Consider the following 19,832-nt stretch of genomic DNA (forward strand, 5'->3'; position numbering starts at 1 on the left):
TATATATTATATTATATATATATATATATATAATACAATATATATATATATATATATATATTATATTATATATATATATATTAAATTATATATATATATAGATGTATTATATTAAATATTATATTATTATAATATTATATATAATATATTAATCTTATATTAATCTTATATTATAAGCATTAATACATCAATATCCAACCCACATCCTCTCTCAAGTGTAGAATTTCACAAATGCCTAAATATAATAGTTTTTAATATTTTGGGATTTGATATCCCAAAATTGGTTTTGAAACAAACAAAGTTATCGATTTCTAAAACCTTATATCCCAAAAAAAAGATGGAAACAAGAGAGAGGATTTCACAAATCCTAATAAAATATTATTGTTTTATAATTTAGGGATTCAATATCCCAAAAAAAAAGTGAAACAAACAAAGTTATGGATTTTTAAAACCACAAAAAAGCACTTTTTACATCCCAAAACTATCATATCCCAAAAAAAAAGCAAAATATCTCTTCTTTCTCCCTTTTGATAATAATTTTCCATATTGGACCCCACAAGTAGCATGTTGAGGCCCGAGGGAGAGAGAGGAAGGTGACTACATCAGCATCTCCCTCCATCCATTTTTTGCTACAAGAACCAATAATTCAAAAAAAAAAAAGAACTGATTTGGAAAAGGAAAAAAAAAAACAAGTGAGGCGAGTGAGTTACATGAATAATGATGCTGGAGCTAAAAAGAGATCCAGAGGAGAGAAGGAACAAAAAAACAAAAACTTTGATTGGTTGCTCCTCATTTGTTCTGTTCTACGTCTAGGAATATTTTTGAGCATCCAAGAGGAAAGAGAAACGCCTAGTCTCAATCAAATAAAAATCATAGACCAACTGGTGAATAGGCTCTCACAAATGCAAGCTGCAAGTTCTTGTTTTGGTCTTTTTCCAGACAAAAAAGGGAACCTAAAGTGACCTCCCTTTTGGATGTACCTGATACAATGCACACTCAAGACTAAGATACCAAATTGGCTTTTGTTCTGGGCCTTATCAAAGTGATTTTTACAAGCCTAAGCATGAAATATGCACAATGTGGATTTTGTTTAGGGTGTATTTAATATAACAATAAACACATGAAGTACCTACATATAATATATACTTTTACAACCTTAGCAAACAGATATGTTACCATGAACCATATGTCACAGAAACAAAATTATACAGAGGAAGTTCAATCTCTACACACCACAATTTCCTGAATTTTAGAAATGAATTAAAATAGACACGCAACCCTAATAAGAAATGGGGAGGTAAACAGGAAAAGCTAAAAATTATCTTAAGCAACCTGTACAACAACGGTAAGAATTTTACAGAACTCGCGCCCCTGGCACGTCCCTCATGCTTATATTCAAACTGTTCCTCATGGTTCTCCTTCCAACTCCCATATTGCCCTTTTGCATCATAGCAACAAATTCACCATAATCGATACGACCATCCTGCGCGTTAAAAAAATGCTACATTAATGATCGTTAGATGAAGCCAAGGTCCAAAAAGAACAGGATTTCATTTCCTTAGCTCATGTTTCCCCTAGGAAACCCAAGTTGTTGTAACTTAAATATTTTTGTTTAGCTGGAGGAGTTCCACAATAAGATTGTCCATGTAAATGGCCATGGTCACTTTCGAATGTGATCAGTGTTTAATAACGCTATTGAATAACCCAGGCCATCTTAAATCCAATATCGCACGAAAAAATTTACCTAAGATTGGCAGCCAAGCTATGACAGATATTGGCTAATATGTTATTGATGCCAAATATAAGCATGGAGAAGTGGTACTGCACAATAATAGATTCATTATAGCATTTAAAATTTCACCAAGAAGCATAGGAAATTACCGTGCAAATATTATTCAATCTCATCTCACCCTGCTAAGTGAGAGAGACTAGTAAAGTAAATAATTTCCTACCCACGTTGTTAATGCATTCATGTGCGCAATCATCCACACGCAAAAGTGCAGCAATTTAAGAGCTGTATTTTAAAACTGGGAAATTGTGAAGTTTGTTCATACTTACATTATCTTGATCAACTTCCTTGATTACATCCTCAAGAAGAACATCTTCCATGTTATGCTCTTTGCAAGCTTGCTGAAGTTCATCAACAGTGATGTAACCACTTCCATCCTTGTCAAAATATTTAAAAGCCGCTGCCAAATGCTCTTCACGTTCCAATTTGTTGAGATGTATAGTTGCAGCAATAAACTCCCCATAGTCAATAGTACCACTGTTGTCCACATCAGCCTAATGCAATTTTTAAGCCAATCAGTTACCATAAAATGTAGGGGGGAAATGTATTTCAAGAAAATAAATTGGCAACATATTCCAAGGAAACTATCATACTACTAAGGAAAAATCTTAGATTGAGAAAGTTCAGATTGGATGACTTCTATTTTAGTCCACAAGAGGCTGCTTTGTTATGTCAGCAGTTCAGAGGGTTCATGATCATAAATCGTAATATAAGACCTCTCTAAGTGCACTCCGAATGTTCAGTTCCATAATACCTTGACCACCTATCACTTACAATAAGCACCTCTATGAAGTAAAAGCTGGCTCAACAGATTAGAGATACGAGCTTCAACGATACCAAATTTGAGAAGGATTGCATTCCAACTTCCAAGACTAAAATTTGAGAAGGATTGTATTCCAAATTATATGGAACGTCCCAACGATGATTAATTTTCTAACCCTAACTAACCTTACGCATTCAACCGTCGTTGTACTTCCCAAAAAATGTGGAATTTCATCAGGCTGTAGCAATGCAGCGATTTCCAGCTTAATTTTATCAAATCCACAGAACAAATAAGAGATTTGATTAACAGTTGACTTAAGCCTGGTTCGACCATGATATATATAACTACTTACTTCTTGAAATTAAATGTCCAAATTGATGAGAATGTATAAATGTAATGTATAGCTGAGTAGAGATTACCTCCAAGAAACAATGGTTTTCCTATTAAGTTCAGTCTATCCTCCATGTTTGAGATGTGCCTAAGTAAGTGTCCATGTGCATGAGGGTGCATTAGTACTAAATCTAGTGATTCATCTAAGCTGAGTCGACTTACCGCTTCCATGAGATCACGTATCTCTGTATCCTTCAAAGTGGAACCATATCTTCTCAAACCTTCCTTCAGCTCATCAAATGTAATTGCACCACTGTTGTCAGTGTCCATTGCTTTGAACATCTCTTTTAATCCAGCAATCTCCTCCTCTGAAAGGCTTTCAGCTATTACCTAGGAGGATGCGCAACAAATTATGAGAAATCAATGATAAGACCAGTACTTACAGCCATCAATCTCACATTCTTCTTGGGCTGTTTTAAGCTAATCCTCACTTCAGTAAGATAGTGAGTAAACAGAATAACTGCTCAATTAAGAGATGTAAAACAGGTATGCGCTTTCTATATATTTAAGATTTCTTGAAATGGAAAGCTTCACAGCTGAGCGTAGTAAAATTTCTCACAGCAAATAGAAGTACTCACTCGTAAAGCCATCTTCTTCAACTTATTCATGGCTGAAAATTGTTTGATGCGAGAAAGGACAGCTGGATCCAAAGGTCGGTCAGGAGCAACACCATTTTCACAAATCCAGGGATGAGCTGAATAAGGAAAGCAACAAATGAAGTGACAAACCATTCAATAACTTAGAAGTGCTCACTTCATCATGAGTTATTTAACGACAAGATTATGTTAAGTAGCATTGGCCCTTTTTGCATTTGGGAATAATAGAATGAAACAGCACCTTCTAGTTACCTGCCAGCTAAAGGCCTAGAAAAGGAAGTCGGAACCATATTTGTTGAAATAATAGCTACATTAAAACAGTACAGATTAAGAAGGAAGGATGACAAGTTTTTCTTTTTCTTTGCATTCCATCAAAAGCCACAGTTTTTTGTTTTTTAATCAGAAAATGAACCTGCTATTATTGAAAAGGAGAGGCATCAGTTTGGACTAGAGATTGTACTGACACAGGTACTTCCTCCATCCAAACAATACATCCACCAATTTCTACAGAAAATTTAGCTATGGCATGGGCGACACAGTTCCCTTCCCTCTTTGTATGCGAGAATATAACCTTACTCAAGAAGTCAAATAGAGCTTGAATATTCCTGGATATCTCCAACTTCTGTCTGCTGTCCACTTCAATTCTTTAAAGCTTCTATCAGCCATTCATTGTTGCTTTCTATAATCACACATAAAAACTGCAGCTCTTGTGCCAATTTCATCCCTGTTCAAATCGCAATAGCCTCTACCGCAACTAAAGATAGAAGACCATTTGCCTGTTCTTTGAGTGAGGCCATAACCTCCCCATTTTCTCTTCTGATGACAGCCCCCAAGCAAAACTGATTCTGAAGTTTGCAACATGCACCCTCAACATTTACTTTAACATGCATTGGATTTGGAGGCTTCCATTTTGTTATAGTTTTAATGTTTAATTGACTCCCCACATTCTTCTCCTTTAGCTGTTTATATTCTGGAATATACCCCTTAACAAATTTCAGTTTTATTAGCTTTGTATATACAAGAGCCACAGTTTTATTTGACAAATTTCAGTTTCATTGTATTTGATTATATATCAGTTTCCTTCATGTTGGATGCATATTTCCTACCAAATGGCTAGAGACAGCGACTTATAACCCAGAGCAACTACTGTACATATTTCGAGATTCCGTTGGGAGCCAATATTATAGCAGCTAGACCTAATTTAAGTTTATAATAAATGATGTGATATTACGAAGAAACAGAATCTCCTGAACCCAAATACGACAACCTTTAACACACTATTGCTCAGAATGAGAAATCATAGAACTTCCAATCTCACATACTGTCCAAACAAAGCTCTATATGTGCAGCACAAATTATGAACGAAGGAAGTCAAGTCTTTCCTTCAGTTCCATCCAATTCACCACAAGATTCACAGCTTCATATGACAGTCCTGCCAGCGAATAATGCCTTCCATCGGACTTGACTATATAAGAGATTCCTTTTTATATTTGTTGCTGATTTCCTACCAAATGGCTACAGATTATGTGTGCAGCTACTTTCACATGTAACATATTTAATGCCCCATTGGGAACCAACAGATATAACTAAACTTGTCACTTGTTTTGTTTATTAAGACACTGGATGATTTGATATTGGTTATCTTGTTCAGGTACCTGCATTTACATGGACGGTCTTACATTCCATACAAAGACAAAGGGTAGTTCTTTTAAAATTTTAGCTTGCATAAAACCCCATTAAGGTTCAACAAAGAATGTAAATCAGAAAAAGTAGGAAAATCTCTTTAAAACTGGATGTGTTAATCTATAACAATTTAATTGGAAATTAGAGAAATAACAGGAATTATGTCTCACATAAAACAAGATAAAGTGACACATGCAGCTGCGAAGTGAAAGAGATTAACATACATAGTACTTCATGAGCTGTCAGTCGTGCCGAAGGAGGAGAACAAAGCATCTTTCTGATTAGGTCCTTAGCACTGTCAGATATCAAAGGCCATGGATCCGAATCAAAATCAATTACTCCCTTCAAAACCGCATCAAATATCCCTTGTTGTGTTTCTAATAAAGAAAAGGGCTCAGGTTCATTAATTAGCCAGATCATTTTAAATACATATGGCAGAAGCCAGTTGCCAGGAAAGTAAAGTCACACCTGCCCAAAAAGGCGGTACACCACTCAGCAAGATGTAGAGTATCACACCAGCAGTCCACACATCGGCTTCTGGTCCGTAACGCTTGCATAGTACCTCAGGAGCTACATAATATGGGCTCCCAACAACATCTCTAAAGACTTCACCTGAAGTGGCATTAGCACCAAGTACGCATGAGAAAAGAAGCAATATATATAAATGGCTAGACATTTTCCATCCCTACAAGAAATCTAGATAGTTAGTATTACCCTTTTCTAAGGGATCCCACCTTCAACAAGTTCCAAATCTAACTCTGAAGTTGGAGGGAGCCAAAATAATCAAATAAATACTCGTGAGTAATAGATAGCATAATGCTGTTATGTCCAACAAGCAATCAAAATAGCACCTTCATTAATTATCATGCTGATTTTCCAGAATTATATTTAGACTCTTCTAGGGAATAAACCTTCGTAATAATTGTATTGAAGATAGAGTTTGATAGTCTTGTTCAGTCATGTTGCAACTTACAAAAATTATTGAAAATAGCTAAAATCATAATACATCTTGAACCCTGACTACTAGTTATGCACAACTATTATTGAAAGAGCCAATTTCATAGCACACTAACCAATAACTAGCATGCCATTTTCCCTACGGCAAACGATAAACTCAGCACTATTCTAATTCCCAAACCACATATCTTCAGAACAAATCTCACTAAAAAACAACTATTTCTAATCCCTTACCAGGTTTGAAGAACACCGACAGTCCGAAATCAATAGCCTTCAGAGATAAATCATCATCCTTATTAACCAACAAGAAATTCTCCGGCTTGAGATCCCTATGTATCACCCCGAGCGAATGGCACGCCTCGACAACCCCAACAACAATCTTCGCAATCTCCGCAGCTTTCCTCTCACTATAATGCCCCCTCGCTATAATTCTATCGAAAAGCTCTCCGCCGGCGCAAAGCTCCATCACAATATGCACATACAGAGAATCCTCATAAGACCCCTTTATAGTCACCACATTCTTGTGCCCTGCTAAATGGTGCATTATTTGAATCTCTCTCCGCACGTCCTCAACGTCCTCCTTCGCAAGCAGCTTCCTTTTCGATATAGACTTGCAAGCATAATCAGTCCCGGTGGAAATCTCAGTGCAGAGGTAAGTCGTGCCGAACTGGCCTTGCCCGAGCTTGCGGCCGAGTGTGTAGAGGTCCTGTATGTTGGGGGTCTTGTGACCGAGGACCGAAGTGGGCCCCGGTTCGATACCTCGGCGCATGGCGGATCGAGGGGTGACGGCAGCGGGCTTCGGCGGGAACTGGTCGAGATCCGAGGAGTTCGAAAGCTGAGATGAGTCGATTGAGGTTTGAGTGTAGGTCGTGTCGGAGATTGAGTGGTCTGTGCGCTCTGAGTACTGAAAGTGGTTGCTCAGTACAGATCCACGGCATGTATTGCCCATTAAACGAAGAGCCCAAGATTATCGCATAGAAAGCAACTAAAAAAACTCTTTTTTTCTTTCTTTCTCAAGCTTTTCGCCGAGTGAACGATGGAGAAATTGAGGAAAGCACAGATCTTTGAGATAGAAACAGATTCCTTAGCGAATCTCAGACCTAAACTTCCTTGATTCTTATAAAAAAAAAACCCTAACTGACCAAAAAACAGCAAACCCTAGATGGAGAGATCAATGAAGAACCTGGAGAAAGCGCCGATCTAGATCTGAAGGGGTTGCAAGAGTGACTTCAAATGAGAAGCTGATCAGTTAAAATTAAGGCGTTGACTGAAATTGGACGACATTTGACTTAACTTTTTGGATTTTTTTATATCGAATTCAGAGAGCGAGAAATTGAGGAAGCTGCTCCAGTGTTGACGAGCTTGATTGTTCTTCACTCTTGCTTATACCTACGGCTGTGCAAACGGGCCGGCCGGCCCGGAAAATCGGGCCCAGACCTGGCAAAACAGGGCCAGAGCAGGCTGTACACTGGGCCAGTTCGATTTTTTATTTTTTTTATTTTTAATGGTATATAGTAAAAATTAACCAAAATTTTGATAAACAATCATATTATTAATTACTTGTAATTATATAATTTATAAATATAAAAAATCATATAAATTAAAATGATAAAAATATCTTTTTTATTAATAATCAGTAAATCATCTACAATTATAAATTTGTTTTGGAATTTGTCGTATCACAATAGATGAATACATCTCTAATGAATAAAAATTACATTATGCTTATTTAAATACAGTTATACAATTTACTTGTACGGTATACTTTTATATATACTAGACGCAATATAATAATATATAATTATACTTATGCACTTATATATACTTATATAACTGTAATTCTATAATATACACATATAAATAAATTTTGAACGTAGGGTCGATGGCTCATGTTACGGCAAGTATTAGGACCTCATTTTTCATAATTAAATCCTATCATTTTTCTCATCAATTTAGAAGCAAGTCTGCAGGCAAGCATACCTAACGACTTTATCGAATAAATATTTTGGGCCACACACAATTGGAGCCCAAATGGTAACCGAATTTCTTTGTAATGCCAGGCCTACAATATATATGCTTTGCATCCAAGGCCCATTTACGCTTTAGAGCAGAGCAAACTGCTGAATATTCATTCTCCGTGTTAGCCCTTAATAAGTGCTTTCTTTTTATTTGGCAAGCTTTCGGGAATTCTCACTTTAAAAAAGAAGGTTAAAAATCAAAGGCAGCTTTTCACTTTAATTTCCTAAATTTATAGATATCAGAGTGCATATCTCTTTGATACACCATTGATGCTAGCTGGATCGAAATGCAAATGGATCGAGTCTGCTTCGATACCTTCTCACAGGTTTGACCCCGTAGAATCCGATTTGTTTAAATCTTTCTTTAGCGTATAGCAAGGATTAATCTTAATGAGCATATCTTGTTGTGTCATCAACACACGTCATTGCCCAGTGATTGTTGATGGTGATTTAAAGTTAAATAAATGTGAGGGTAGTTGAACTTTTAGAGTATCTTTCTTCATTGCCTCCATTTCAAATTGATAACGAGAATATAGGAAAGCCATACAATACTCATGGACTTCCTTTTATAATATTTTACTTTACCCATATGTGAGTTTCTGTAAGCACCAATGGCGTACTCACTCTCTCAAAAGCAAAAAAGGAATTACAAGGGGTTTGGATAGAGTTTTTTAGAAAAGGATAAGGGGGGAGAAAGAGGAGGTTAGAATGATAACTTTCTTTAAACTATGTTTGTTCGCACTTTTTAGTTAGCAAGGGGTAGGAGAGTGGAGGGGATGTAAGTAAAACTTTTCTAGAAATTTTAAGATTGCCTGTGAGAAAATCAAAACTTATATAATTAATAAAATTGTTTAATATTTCTTTAGAAGAATATATTGGTCGAGTAGCTTTCCTTCCATTTCCATCATTTACTATAAATAAACGCATATTATAATGTACACTCGCATGATCTCATCATGTTGTTGTCCATCCAAACACAATCAAGTACTTTTTACTATTTTATTTTGGGTTTTTCTATAGAGTGCCCATGAGCACTCTATAAGAGAGGAGAGAGAGAGAGATAGAAATGAATAGTTCATGGACCCCTCCTGATTTGCGAGAGATAGAGAGAAATGAATTATGCACAGAAATTGATGCAAATCAGTAGGGGCTCGTGAACTACTCATTTTTCTCTATCTCTCTCTTCTCTTATAGAGTGCCCATGGGCACTCTATAGAAAACCCGTTTTATTTTCTAATCCCTCCTCTTAGATTTACCTCAATCAGTCTCCTCGTATTGCCTACTTTGTATTCAAACAGACGCTTAAAAACTAAAAAGGCAGCTAGGCGGGCGCTTTCTTGCAATGTATATCCTTTTGCACCTCTTTAATTATTGACAAAGTGCGTAGTCAAAAAGTAATTGTTACTAAAGCAAAGTTGATTGGTGATACAAGATTCAACAAATTGAAAGGACTTTGGTTTTCCATATAAAAATGTCCATCCGTACGCACAAGTTTCCTATCTCCATCGCCATGTGCATCTTTTCGTCTCAAGGAGTTTGCGCTATTATTTTTTCCTTTCTTTTTAAAATTGAATCATCTCTTTACTTTTTTTGAAAATAACCGTAATTAAAACCTAATATAATCATCGCGTGCGCATTTTTTATCTTTTACTTTTCATAAATCATAATTTTCTTCTTTTATAATATTTTACTTCACCTACATGTGAGCTTCTTTAGATACCAACGCTACACTTTCTCTCTCAAAAACAAAAAGGGTTACACCAGATTTGGACAAAAAAAATTATGTTGATAATAGTGTATTGTAGTGGGTTTTAGTCCCACATTGCTTGGGAGAACAAACCTCACACTCCTCTACTTGTATAAATATATGTGCACACTCAATATTCAATTCAAGGGAAATTTACCCAAGATTCTCTCTCTCTCTCTTACTTTAACATGGTATCAGAGCTAGGGCTATTTCCCTTTCAATAAAATTTTTAACGCTTTTGCGTTCTTTTGCCAAATCTTGGCCTTATTGCTTTGCAGCCGTTTAATGTTTTATTTTTTTTATTTTTATTTTTAATTATTTGGCGTTCATCTGCCAGATATTTTGGCCTTGTCGTTTTGCGGCCTCTTAACGCGTTTCGCGTTCTCGTTTAACCTTCGGGTTCTATTTTAAACCTTCGGGTTTCATTCTAACCTTCGGGTTCTATTTTAAACCTTCGGGTTTCATTCTAACCTTCGGGTTCTATTTTAAACCTTCGGGTTTCATTCTAACCTTCGGGTTCTATTTTAACGGCATTGTCGTTTCAAGACCGTCTCTCGGTCTCAAATTAACGGCATCGTCGTTTCAAGCCGTCTCTCGGCCTCAAACGAACGACATTAGTAACAGCATCTCGACATCTTAACGTCTCAAGATTGCTGTTATGGCTCCTTCAGAGAAGATTCCCAAACCACCTTTGCCCCTCAATGATCAAAGTGACTGGGCAGGGTGGTCCACCATTGTCACCAATGCCTTGCGTGGCGCTGGTTTGCTTGATCATCTCACCAGTACGGGACCAGTTCCACCGTCCATCAGCACTGTTGCTTCATCCAGTACTATTGCCTCTGGCAGTGGTGATGTCGATCTTCAGACTGCTCGTGCTCTCTATGTCAAGGAGAGTTCAGAGTGGCAATTGCAGGAATTTCGTGTTATGGATTATCTCACTCGCTGTGTTGGCTCTGGTCTCACTGTCGAGATTGGCTCGCTTCCCTCTGCTCAGGCCATGTGGACTCGTCTCACTGAGCGTTTCACTGAGTGCTCGGGTGCACGGGAGGCATATCTTCTGCAACGCATTTCTCTACAACGCAAAGGTAGTTCATCTCTGCAGTCCCATTTTGGACAAATGCAAGCTTTTTGGACAGAGTTACGCTCCATGCTTCCTGGACGTAATTCCACATATGAAGACTGGCTAGCCTGGTACGAACGGCATGAGGTGCATCAATTGTTTCAGTCCCTTCCTGAATATTCAACTATGGCTGATCAACTACTTCACCAGCCTCAATTTCCGACTTTGGCCTCAGTTATGGGAGCTCTCACTGCTTATGAGACCCGGCAGCAGACAGCACGACTCAATTTGTCAACAGACACTCCTACCTCTTCACTCGAGACTGTTTTGTCTGTACCTGTCACTGCTCCTGTTATGAATTATACTTCTCCACAGGCTCCCTCTCCACAGGCTCGATCTAAGCTCTCTTGCAAATATTGTAAGAAGGAAGGACACCGCATTGAGACATGCTTCAAGCTTCATCCTGAGTTACGTTCCTCAGGTACTGGACGTGGTCGGCGACCCCCTCAGTCTCAACCCTCTCGTACACCAGGATTGTTGGCCAATGCTATACCTTCTACTACTTCAGACTCTACTATTCAAGCTATTGAAAGTCTTCGCCGTCAACTTGATGCTTTTCAACATATCACCTCTACATCCGCCGCACAACTCTCTGGTATGCATTTTGCTGGTTCTTCAGCTAATCCTTCAGTCTCTGGTATGAATGATCTCTGGATTTTTGACTCTGGTTGTTCCTTTCATATGACTTGTAATGCCTCACTTTTATCCTCTGTCTTTACTTCATCCTCTCTTCCTCCTATCTACACAGCTGCTGGACAACCATTGTCCATTACTCAGTATGGCTCTATTACCCCACAAAATGATCCATCTGGTCGTCTAACACTTGGTCCCGTCTATGTGGCTCCACAATTGTGCTTGAATTTAATTTCTATTAGCTCTTTATGCATGGCGGGCCTGTTTGTCTCATTTTCTTCTGATACTTGTATTGTGCAGGATCCACAGACGGGCAAGACGGTTGGGGCGGGTCGTAGGAGGCACAAACTGTATTTTCTGGAATATCTTCACCTTCCAGAGTCCATACGTCCACGTTCTCTTGTTGCTTCTCTTTGTTCGTCAAAACCCTCTACCTCGCTTCCTGCCAATTTATGGCATAGACGACTTGGTCATGTGTGTAATAAAAGGCTGGAGAGTCTTATTCAGTCTGGAGTACTTGGTCCTGTATCATCTAGTTCTAGTATTGAGTCATGTGCTGGTTGCAAATTGGCTAAATTCACTGCTTTACCATTTAAAATGAGTACATCTGTATCCACTTCCTTATTTGATTTAGTACATTCTGATATTTGGGGGCCAGCTCCTTTGCCTTCTTCATCTGGCTACTTATATTATGTTAGTTTTATCGACGATTTCTCTCGTTTTACATGGGTTTACCTACTTAAGAATCGCTCTGACGTACTTACTGCTTATCAAGCCTTCACTGCTATGATTTTCACTCAATGGCAATCTCGTATTAAAGTTTTTCGTTCTGATTGTGCCAAAGAGTACCTATCCTCTGCCATGCGCTCTATCATGTCCTCTCATGGGACTATCTTTCAACAGTCATGTCCCTACACTCATGAGCAAAATGGTGTTGCTGAACGCAAACATCGTCATATCCTCGATACTGCCCGATCAATGCTCATTTCTTACTCTGTTCCTCGTCGTTTCTGGGCTGAGGCTATTCTCACCGCGACTCATGCCATTAATATCACTCCATCTAGCTCTCTTTCCGGTGCTACTCCTTATAGTCGTGTTTATACTCATCCTCCCCGTTATGATCTAGTTCGCGTTTTTGGTTGTCGATGTTTTGTTTTTCTGCCATCTCACGAACGTGATAAATTGTCTCCCAGAGCAGTTTCTTGTGTTTATTTAGGAATTAGTTCAGAACATCGAGGTTATCGTTGTTATGATCCCGCAACTCGTCGAGTTCATATATCTCGTCATGTTCAGTTCGAAGAGGATTCTCCATATTATTCTACTTCTGATGACTTTAATTTCCTCCACTCTACCGATCATGCTTCCCCGTCCACTGCATCACCCACTTCTTCACCTCAATTTTCCTTTCGAGATCTCCCTGACATCTCTCCCTCTCCTTCTGTTGACTCTTCCTCACCTGAGTCTTCTCTTACACCATCTAATCCATATCCTGTGGACACAACTCTCACTCCAGAAAATACTGTTGATCTTCATGCACCTGCGCCAGCATCTCCCCCGCCTGAGGTTCCTCTTGCTCTTCGTCGAGGCAAACGCCCACATGTCATGCCTGCCCGGTATGCTTCTGTTACTTCTTATTCACCTATCTTTCATAACTTTCTTGCTGCCATTCATACTATTGTTGAGCCAAAGTCCTTCCAAGAGGCAGTTCAAATTCCAGAGTGGCGACAAGCTATGGCTGAGGAATTTCAAGCATTTCAGCAAACTCATACCTGGGATATTGTTCCCTGTCCTCCTGGGATCTCTCTTGTTGGCAGTAAATGGGTTTATAAGGTCAAGTTTCGTCCTGATGGCACCATTGAACGTCGAAAAGCTCGTTTAGTGGCTAGAGGTTTTACTCAGCAACAAGGTATTGATTATGAGGAGACCTTTGCTCCTGTTGCTCAGATGCCCACTGTGCGTACTCTCCTTGCGGTCGCTGCTGCTCATCGTTGGCCCTTATACCAGATGGATGTCAAAAATGCTTTTCTTCATGGCTCTTTATCAGAGACCGTATATATGCAACCGCCTCCAGGGTCAAATATTCCTCCGGGACATGTATGTCTCCTTCGTCGTGCTGTTTATGGTCTCAAACAGGCACCCCGCGCTTGGTTTGAGTGTTTTCGCGATGTTGTGCTCAAAGCGGGCTTTATAGAAAGTCATCAAGATGCTTCTCTGTTTGTTCGCACTACATCGCGTGGCAGGGTTTTATTACTCATCTATGTAGATGATATGATCATTACAGGTGATGATATGACAGGTATACAATACGCAAAATCTCAGTTGCAACAACAGTTCCACATGAAGGATCTTGGATCTCTTCGGTATTTCCTTGGTCTAGAAATTTCTCAAGGCCCGCGGGGTGTATTACTGTCTCAACAGAAGTATCTCTCAGATATTCTAAATCAAGCTGAGTTAACTGATAATACAACTGTCGATACTCCACTCCAGCAGAATGTCAAACTTTGCTCTACTGACGGTGAGCCTCTATCTGATCCTACCCGATATCGACATCTTGTTGGTCAGTTGGTCTATTTGTGCATCTCTCGACCAGATATCTCTCATGCTGTTGGTATTGTCAGTCAATTTGTTAGTGCCCCACGTTCTGTACACTATGCTGTCTTATTACGGATTCTTCGGTACCTCCGGGGTACTAGCACTCGCTCACTTTTGTTTCCTGCTACATCTAAGTTAGAGCTTTGTGCATATTCTGATGCTGATTGGGCTGGTGATCCAACTACCAGAAAGTCTACCACAGGTTATTGTATATTTCTTGGTGATTCCCTTATTTCCTGGCGAAGTAAGAAACAAGATGTTATTGCTCTTTCCAGTACTGAGGCAGAGTATCGTGCAATGTCCACAACAGCTAAAGAGATTATTCATCTTCGTCGCCTTCTCAGTGATTTCGGTATTTCTGTTACGACTCCTACTCCTCTCTACTGTGATAATAAGAGTGCCATCCAGATTGCTAATAATCCAGTATTTCATGAAAGGACCAAACATATTGAGATCGACGCTCATTTTGTCCGTCACCAAGTTATCAAGGACAAGACAATTCTACTTCCTCATGTTTCATCCGCTGACGAGCTTGCAGATTTCTTCACAAAGGCCTTACCTGTTCATCGGTTCCAGTTTCTTGTACGCAAACTCACTTTGTTTGATCCAACATGAGTTTGAAGGGGGCTGTTGATAATAGTGTATTGTAGTGGGTTTTAGTCCCACATTGCTTGGGAGAACAAACCTCACACTCCTCTACTTGTATAAATATATGTGCACACTCAATATTCAATTTAAGGGAAATTTACCCAAGATTCTCTCTCTCTCTCTTACTTTAACAAATTAAAAGAAAGAGGGGAGGAAAAAGAGGAGGTTAGAATGATAACTCTCCGAAAATTGTATTTGTTTACACTTTTTAGTCAATAAGGGTGAGCGGAGCAGAGGGATTGTAAGTGAACTTTTCTGGAATTTTCAAGATTCCCCTATGAGAAAATCAGAACTCATAATTAATAAAATTGTCTATTATTTCTTTAGAACGGCACATCAATCAAGTAGCCTCATTTCCCTTTCTATCCTCTACTATAAGCAAACACATATTATTAGGATGAGGGTGTACACTATAAAATGGCCAAAAATCACACATTACAGCTCATAAAAGCGATTTTTTTTTGTGAATTTTGGCTTCAGTGAAATTATGTACCGACGAGTCAAAATAACTAAAAATAGCCAAAAATCGTTGTTTATGGCTCACGAAATCATGAATTTTGGTCACTATGAAAATATTTGATAATGGGTCAAAATGACTAAAACTAGCCCAAATCGTGGGCTAAAGCTCACGAAATCATGAATTTTAGTCACTATGAAATCATTTGCTAATGGGTTGAAAACAAGAAATTGGCCAAAATTCATGGGTTATCACTCATGAAATCTTGAATTTTAGCCTCGGTGAAATTACTTGTCAATTGGTCAAAACGACTACAAATGGCCAAAAAGCGGGTTGTAGGTCATGAAATCGCGAAATTTGGGCTACACAAAATTATATACCAATAGTTCACAATGACTAAAAATGGTCAAAACTCATGGGTGTCAAAAGGACTAAAAAGGACCGAAAATGATGGGTTATAGCTTATGAAATCTTGAATTTTGGCCATCGTAAAATTATTTGACAACATGTCAAAATGAATAAATGAAAAAATATCTTATGCTATAACTCTTGAAATTATGAATTTTGGCTTTCACAAATTTATTTGCCAATTGTTTGAAATGACTAAAAATAGTCAAAATAACCATTAGAAGCATAAATCTTGGCCTTCATGAAATTATTTATCAATAGGTCAAAATGACTAAAATTGACCAATAATCATGGGAGCTCATGAAATCATAAATTTTGGCCTCTGCAAAATTATTTGTCAATGTGTTGAAACGACTTAAAAATGGCCAAAAAACATGGTTTATTGCTCGAGAAATTATGATATTTGGTCACTGTAATATTATTTACCAACCGGTCGAAGCAACTAAAAGCGGCTACAAATCATAGATTATAGCTTACGAAATCATGAATTTTGGTCTCCATAAAATTATTTATCAATGGGTTGAAACGAATAAAAATGGCCAAATAGTTGTGGCTTATAATTCATGAAATCATAACTTTTAGCTTTTGCAAAATTGATTTCTTAGCGTTGAAATAACTAAAAATAGTTCAAAATAATGAGTTATAATCGTGAATTTTAGCTATTGTGAGATTTTTATTAATGGGTTAAAATGACTAAAATTGGCCAAGTATTATGGGTTATAGCTCATGAAATCATGAATTTCGGCCGTAGGAAAATTATTTGCCAATGGGTGAAAACGACAAAAAAGACTAAAAAATGTAGGTCATAGCTCATGAAATCATAAATATTAGCATCATTAAAATTATTTGACAGCTAGTCGAAATGACTAAAAACGACCAAAAATTATGGGTCATAGCTTGTGATATTATGGATACCGTTCTCCTTGAAATTATTTGTCAATAGATCGGAAAGACTAAAAATGCTAAAAATCATGGACTATAGCTCGTGAAATCGTTAATTTTTTGCCACTATCAAAATCTTTTTCAATAGACTAAAATGACTACAAATGGTCAAATTTGTGGGTAATAGCTCAAAAAATCGTAATTTTTGGTCTATACAAAATTATTTGCCAATAGATCAAAATGAAAGAATAGCAATTTTTTTTGGATTATAGCTTATAAAATATTAAATTTTAAACTCAGTCGGTTTGAATATAAAGGGGAAGGAGATGATTGAGGTGAACCCAAAAAGATGGCGTAAAAATTAATGGGAGAGGCTTGAGGAGGGAAGGTGAGGTGATGGGAAGTGCAATGAGGTGGAAGGGTGGGCATATTTCTAAGCATTTATGTTTGATTGGAGGGGAGGAGATGAGAGATGCATGCTTTTGTATTTCCTTTCCTCTCTCCTCTCGTGTCTTCCCAATTTAGAGGGATTTTTCTATTCTAACTTATTAGTTCAATTTGTGACGTCCCCTTCCTTCTCCTCTCCTCCCTCCAACTCTAACTCTCTCTAAAGCTTATTATCAAAGTCAAATCTAATTTTTATCTCTCCCCTCCCATCACCTTCCATCCTACAAACCAAGCTTACTTAATTTGGCGCTTTCTTACAATGTACACCCTTTTGTGCCCTCTTTGATTATAGATGGACAACGTGCATATTCAACAAAGCAGAGGTTACTAAAGCATAGTTGATAGGTGATTCAAGATTCCTCTATGCAAATACAAATTGACAGGGGTTTGGTTTTCCATAAAAAATGTACATCCATACGCACAAATCCTATCTCCATGTGCATTTTTGGGTCTAAAGGAGTTTGTGCAATTATTTTTTCTGTCTTTTTAAAAAAATTGAACCATCTTTTACTTCTTTTTAAAAATATTTACTAGTAAAAATTAAGATAATTATTAGTACGTGCATTACCGTCATTTATTGAATAACCCAACCGGGAATTGAACCCAAGATCGTGAGAATCATATTGGAACATCTTAACTCGACGTGTAAAATCACAAATTAAAAAAACAACAATGAGGCTTTGGTAATAATAAAATACAGACAGAGTACATTATACCGTATCGTATGTCCCAAAAACCCCTTTGAAGTTGTTTATCAAAAAAAGTAGGAGAAAGAAGAAAAAACAGTTAGAAAATATCTGTAATAATAATTCAATGATAAATATATCAACTTCTTCTTATTTAAGATTTGGCAATTTGGGACCAATAATTGTGTTGATGCCTCGGATGGGTGCGACACCGAAAGCACGACATCTTGGGGAGGAAGAAAAGGTAGGCGAGAAGAGCCCCTCCGGTCTTCTACAAATTACAAAATTAGCCCTGAGTCTTTATTAATTTGATGTCCTTTTAAGCACTCTTTAATTAATTTCCCATGTGAGGATTTTGGACCACATGCCCACCAAAGTCTGCAGGATTCCTATATTTTGTCCGGTTCTTGTAGAACTCTACTTGTTAATGGAGACTCACGTGCGAAGGATATCAGAAGGAGGTACTTTTTCTTTAATTTCAAATTCTTTTCTCATTGATTAAAGTGACAAAGTTTCCAAAAACCTAAATAAGGTCCGGTGATGCTCACTTGAGCCTGAATTTTTTGATTATTTCATTTAGACTCTGATAAGTTTGTCAAAAAATCATCAAAAACAAGTATTAGTAATTCTGGTTTGTTGTGCGTAGATCACGTGCTGGCAGAAGATCAAAATACCAACATTCTGAAAATCCCACCCCTTTCACGTCCCTTTTATATTTTTCTACTTTTGTTGGTCCACGACATCATACGGAGTAATCTAGAAGACTGTTTAACCCATCTAATAAATGAGTTAGTTTATGTTGATCCGTTTATGACCCGACTTATGTAACTCGACCCATACAGATTATAAATGGGTCGGGTCGGGTTGATGGATTGAGTAATAAGTTGGCACTCCTGGCTATACGGATGAATATGAGGTGCATCCTATCTCTTTTTTGGTTATTTTATATTTTCTTTAATATCGATATTCTATTAGCAGGAAATATTAAGCAATCTTATTCTCTGATCCAAAAAGAAAGAAAAGAAGAAAAAAAATAAATCACGAATTAGAACTGTAAGCAACCACGAGTGGTAATGTTTTAGATCGCAAGTTTCTAATTACGATGGTTATAATTTTGAAAAAAAAATCCCAATCATAACTTTTTGTTTGATTAATTGTAGTACTTTTATAAATTTAAAGGTTCTCAGATATTAGTCCCCTAAATCTTCAATAATTGCATATCAAGCCCTCAAATTTTAAAAATTGAATGTTAATCCCTCAAATCCTATAGGGCCTTGCAAAATGGCCCCTCCTCTAGTCTAATCATCAGAGAAGAAGAACTCAAGTGAGTTTGGATTTTTTTAATTTGTTGTTGGGTTTAAACCCATTAACAAATGGGTTAGAGATCATAATCAAGGGGTAAAGTGGCCACTTTGTCTCAGAGTGTTAAATTTAAGGCCATACTATTGAAGATTTGAGGGACCGTGATGCAATTTCCAAAATATGAGGGACTGCATATCTTAAAAAAACCCAAATTTAAATCATAAAAAGCCGTTTTTTAAACAAGTGTAGTAATTACGGCAGCAATGAAATCCAATGAGAACAGTCAATCTAGCCAACGGAAACGTCGTACTCAATTCAAATTGACCAGTTCCTTTCTCGTAAATACTCCGAAAACCCCTGCCCCTTTATTACACCCCCCCTCCACCCACCACCTCTCCCGGCCCCACGCTTCCCTTTCTAGTTTTTGTTTTCTTCTCTCTCCCCTACGAGCTTTGCTTCGAGCAGCAGCACACTTCACTCCTCACTTTCTCTCTCTCTCTCTCTCTCTCTCTCTCTCTCAAAAGCTAGGGTTTCCTTTTTCATCTCCCTTTTCTCTCCGCTTTCTGATGCTCTTCTCTCAGATCTGAGCTGGTGAGCTAAGGGTGATTGTGCAGTTTGAGTTGGGTTGGGGCTGAGTTTGTTTCGATTTGGTTAGGGTTTTGAGGGGGAGATGGCGAGCTCGGGCGGGAGGGGGGAGGATCAGCCGCCGAGGCG

The 19,832-nt window shown here is 37.8% G+C and overlaps 1 protein-coding gene across 1 annotated transcript; it reads right to left on the reverse strand.

Moving 5' to 3' along the window:
• On the reverse strand, positions 1,114 to 7,544 carry LOC109826367 (calcium-dependent protein kinase 26-like). The gene is made up of 7 exons (XM_020393393.1): positions 6,413 to 7,544; positions 5,690 to 5,833; positions 5,446 to 5,598; positions 3,521 to 3,636; positions 3,105 to 3,272; positions 2,059 to 2,283; positions 1,114 to 1,483 (listed from the first exon to the last, which is right to left on the reverse strand). The coding sequence occupies exons 1-7, from the start codon at positions 7,125 to 7,127 to the stop codon at positions 1,355 to 1,357; spliced, it is 1,650 nt and encodes a 549-aa protein (XP_020248982.1). The 5' UTR covers positions 7,128 to 7,544; the 3' UTR covers positions 1,114 to 1,354.

Source organism: Asparagus officinalis, chromosome 10 (genome assembly GCF_001876935.1).
Source record: "Asparagus officinalis chromosome 10, Aspof.V1, whole genome shotgun sequence".
NCBI lineage: Eukaryota > Viridiplantae > Streptophyta > Magnoliopsida > Asparagales > Asparagaceae > Asparagus > Asparagus officinalis.

Coding starts and splice junctions, on each gene's coding strand:
- LOC109826367 (XM_020393393.1), bottom strand. CDS start 7,127: ATGGGCAATACATGCCGTGGATCTGTACTGAGCAACCACTTTCAGTAC. Junction 2,284..3,104: donor TACGTGATCTCATGGAAGCG/GTAAGTCGACTC, acceptor AAATTGCATTAG/GCTGATGTGGACAACAGTGG. Junction 1,484..2,058: donor AGGAAGTTGATCAAGATAAT/GTAAGTATGAAC, acceptor TTTAACGCGCAG/GATGGTCGTATCGATTATGG.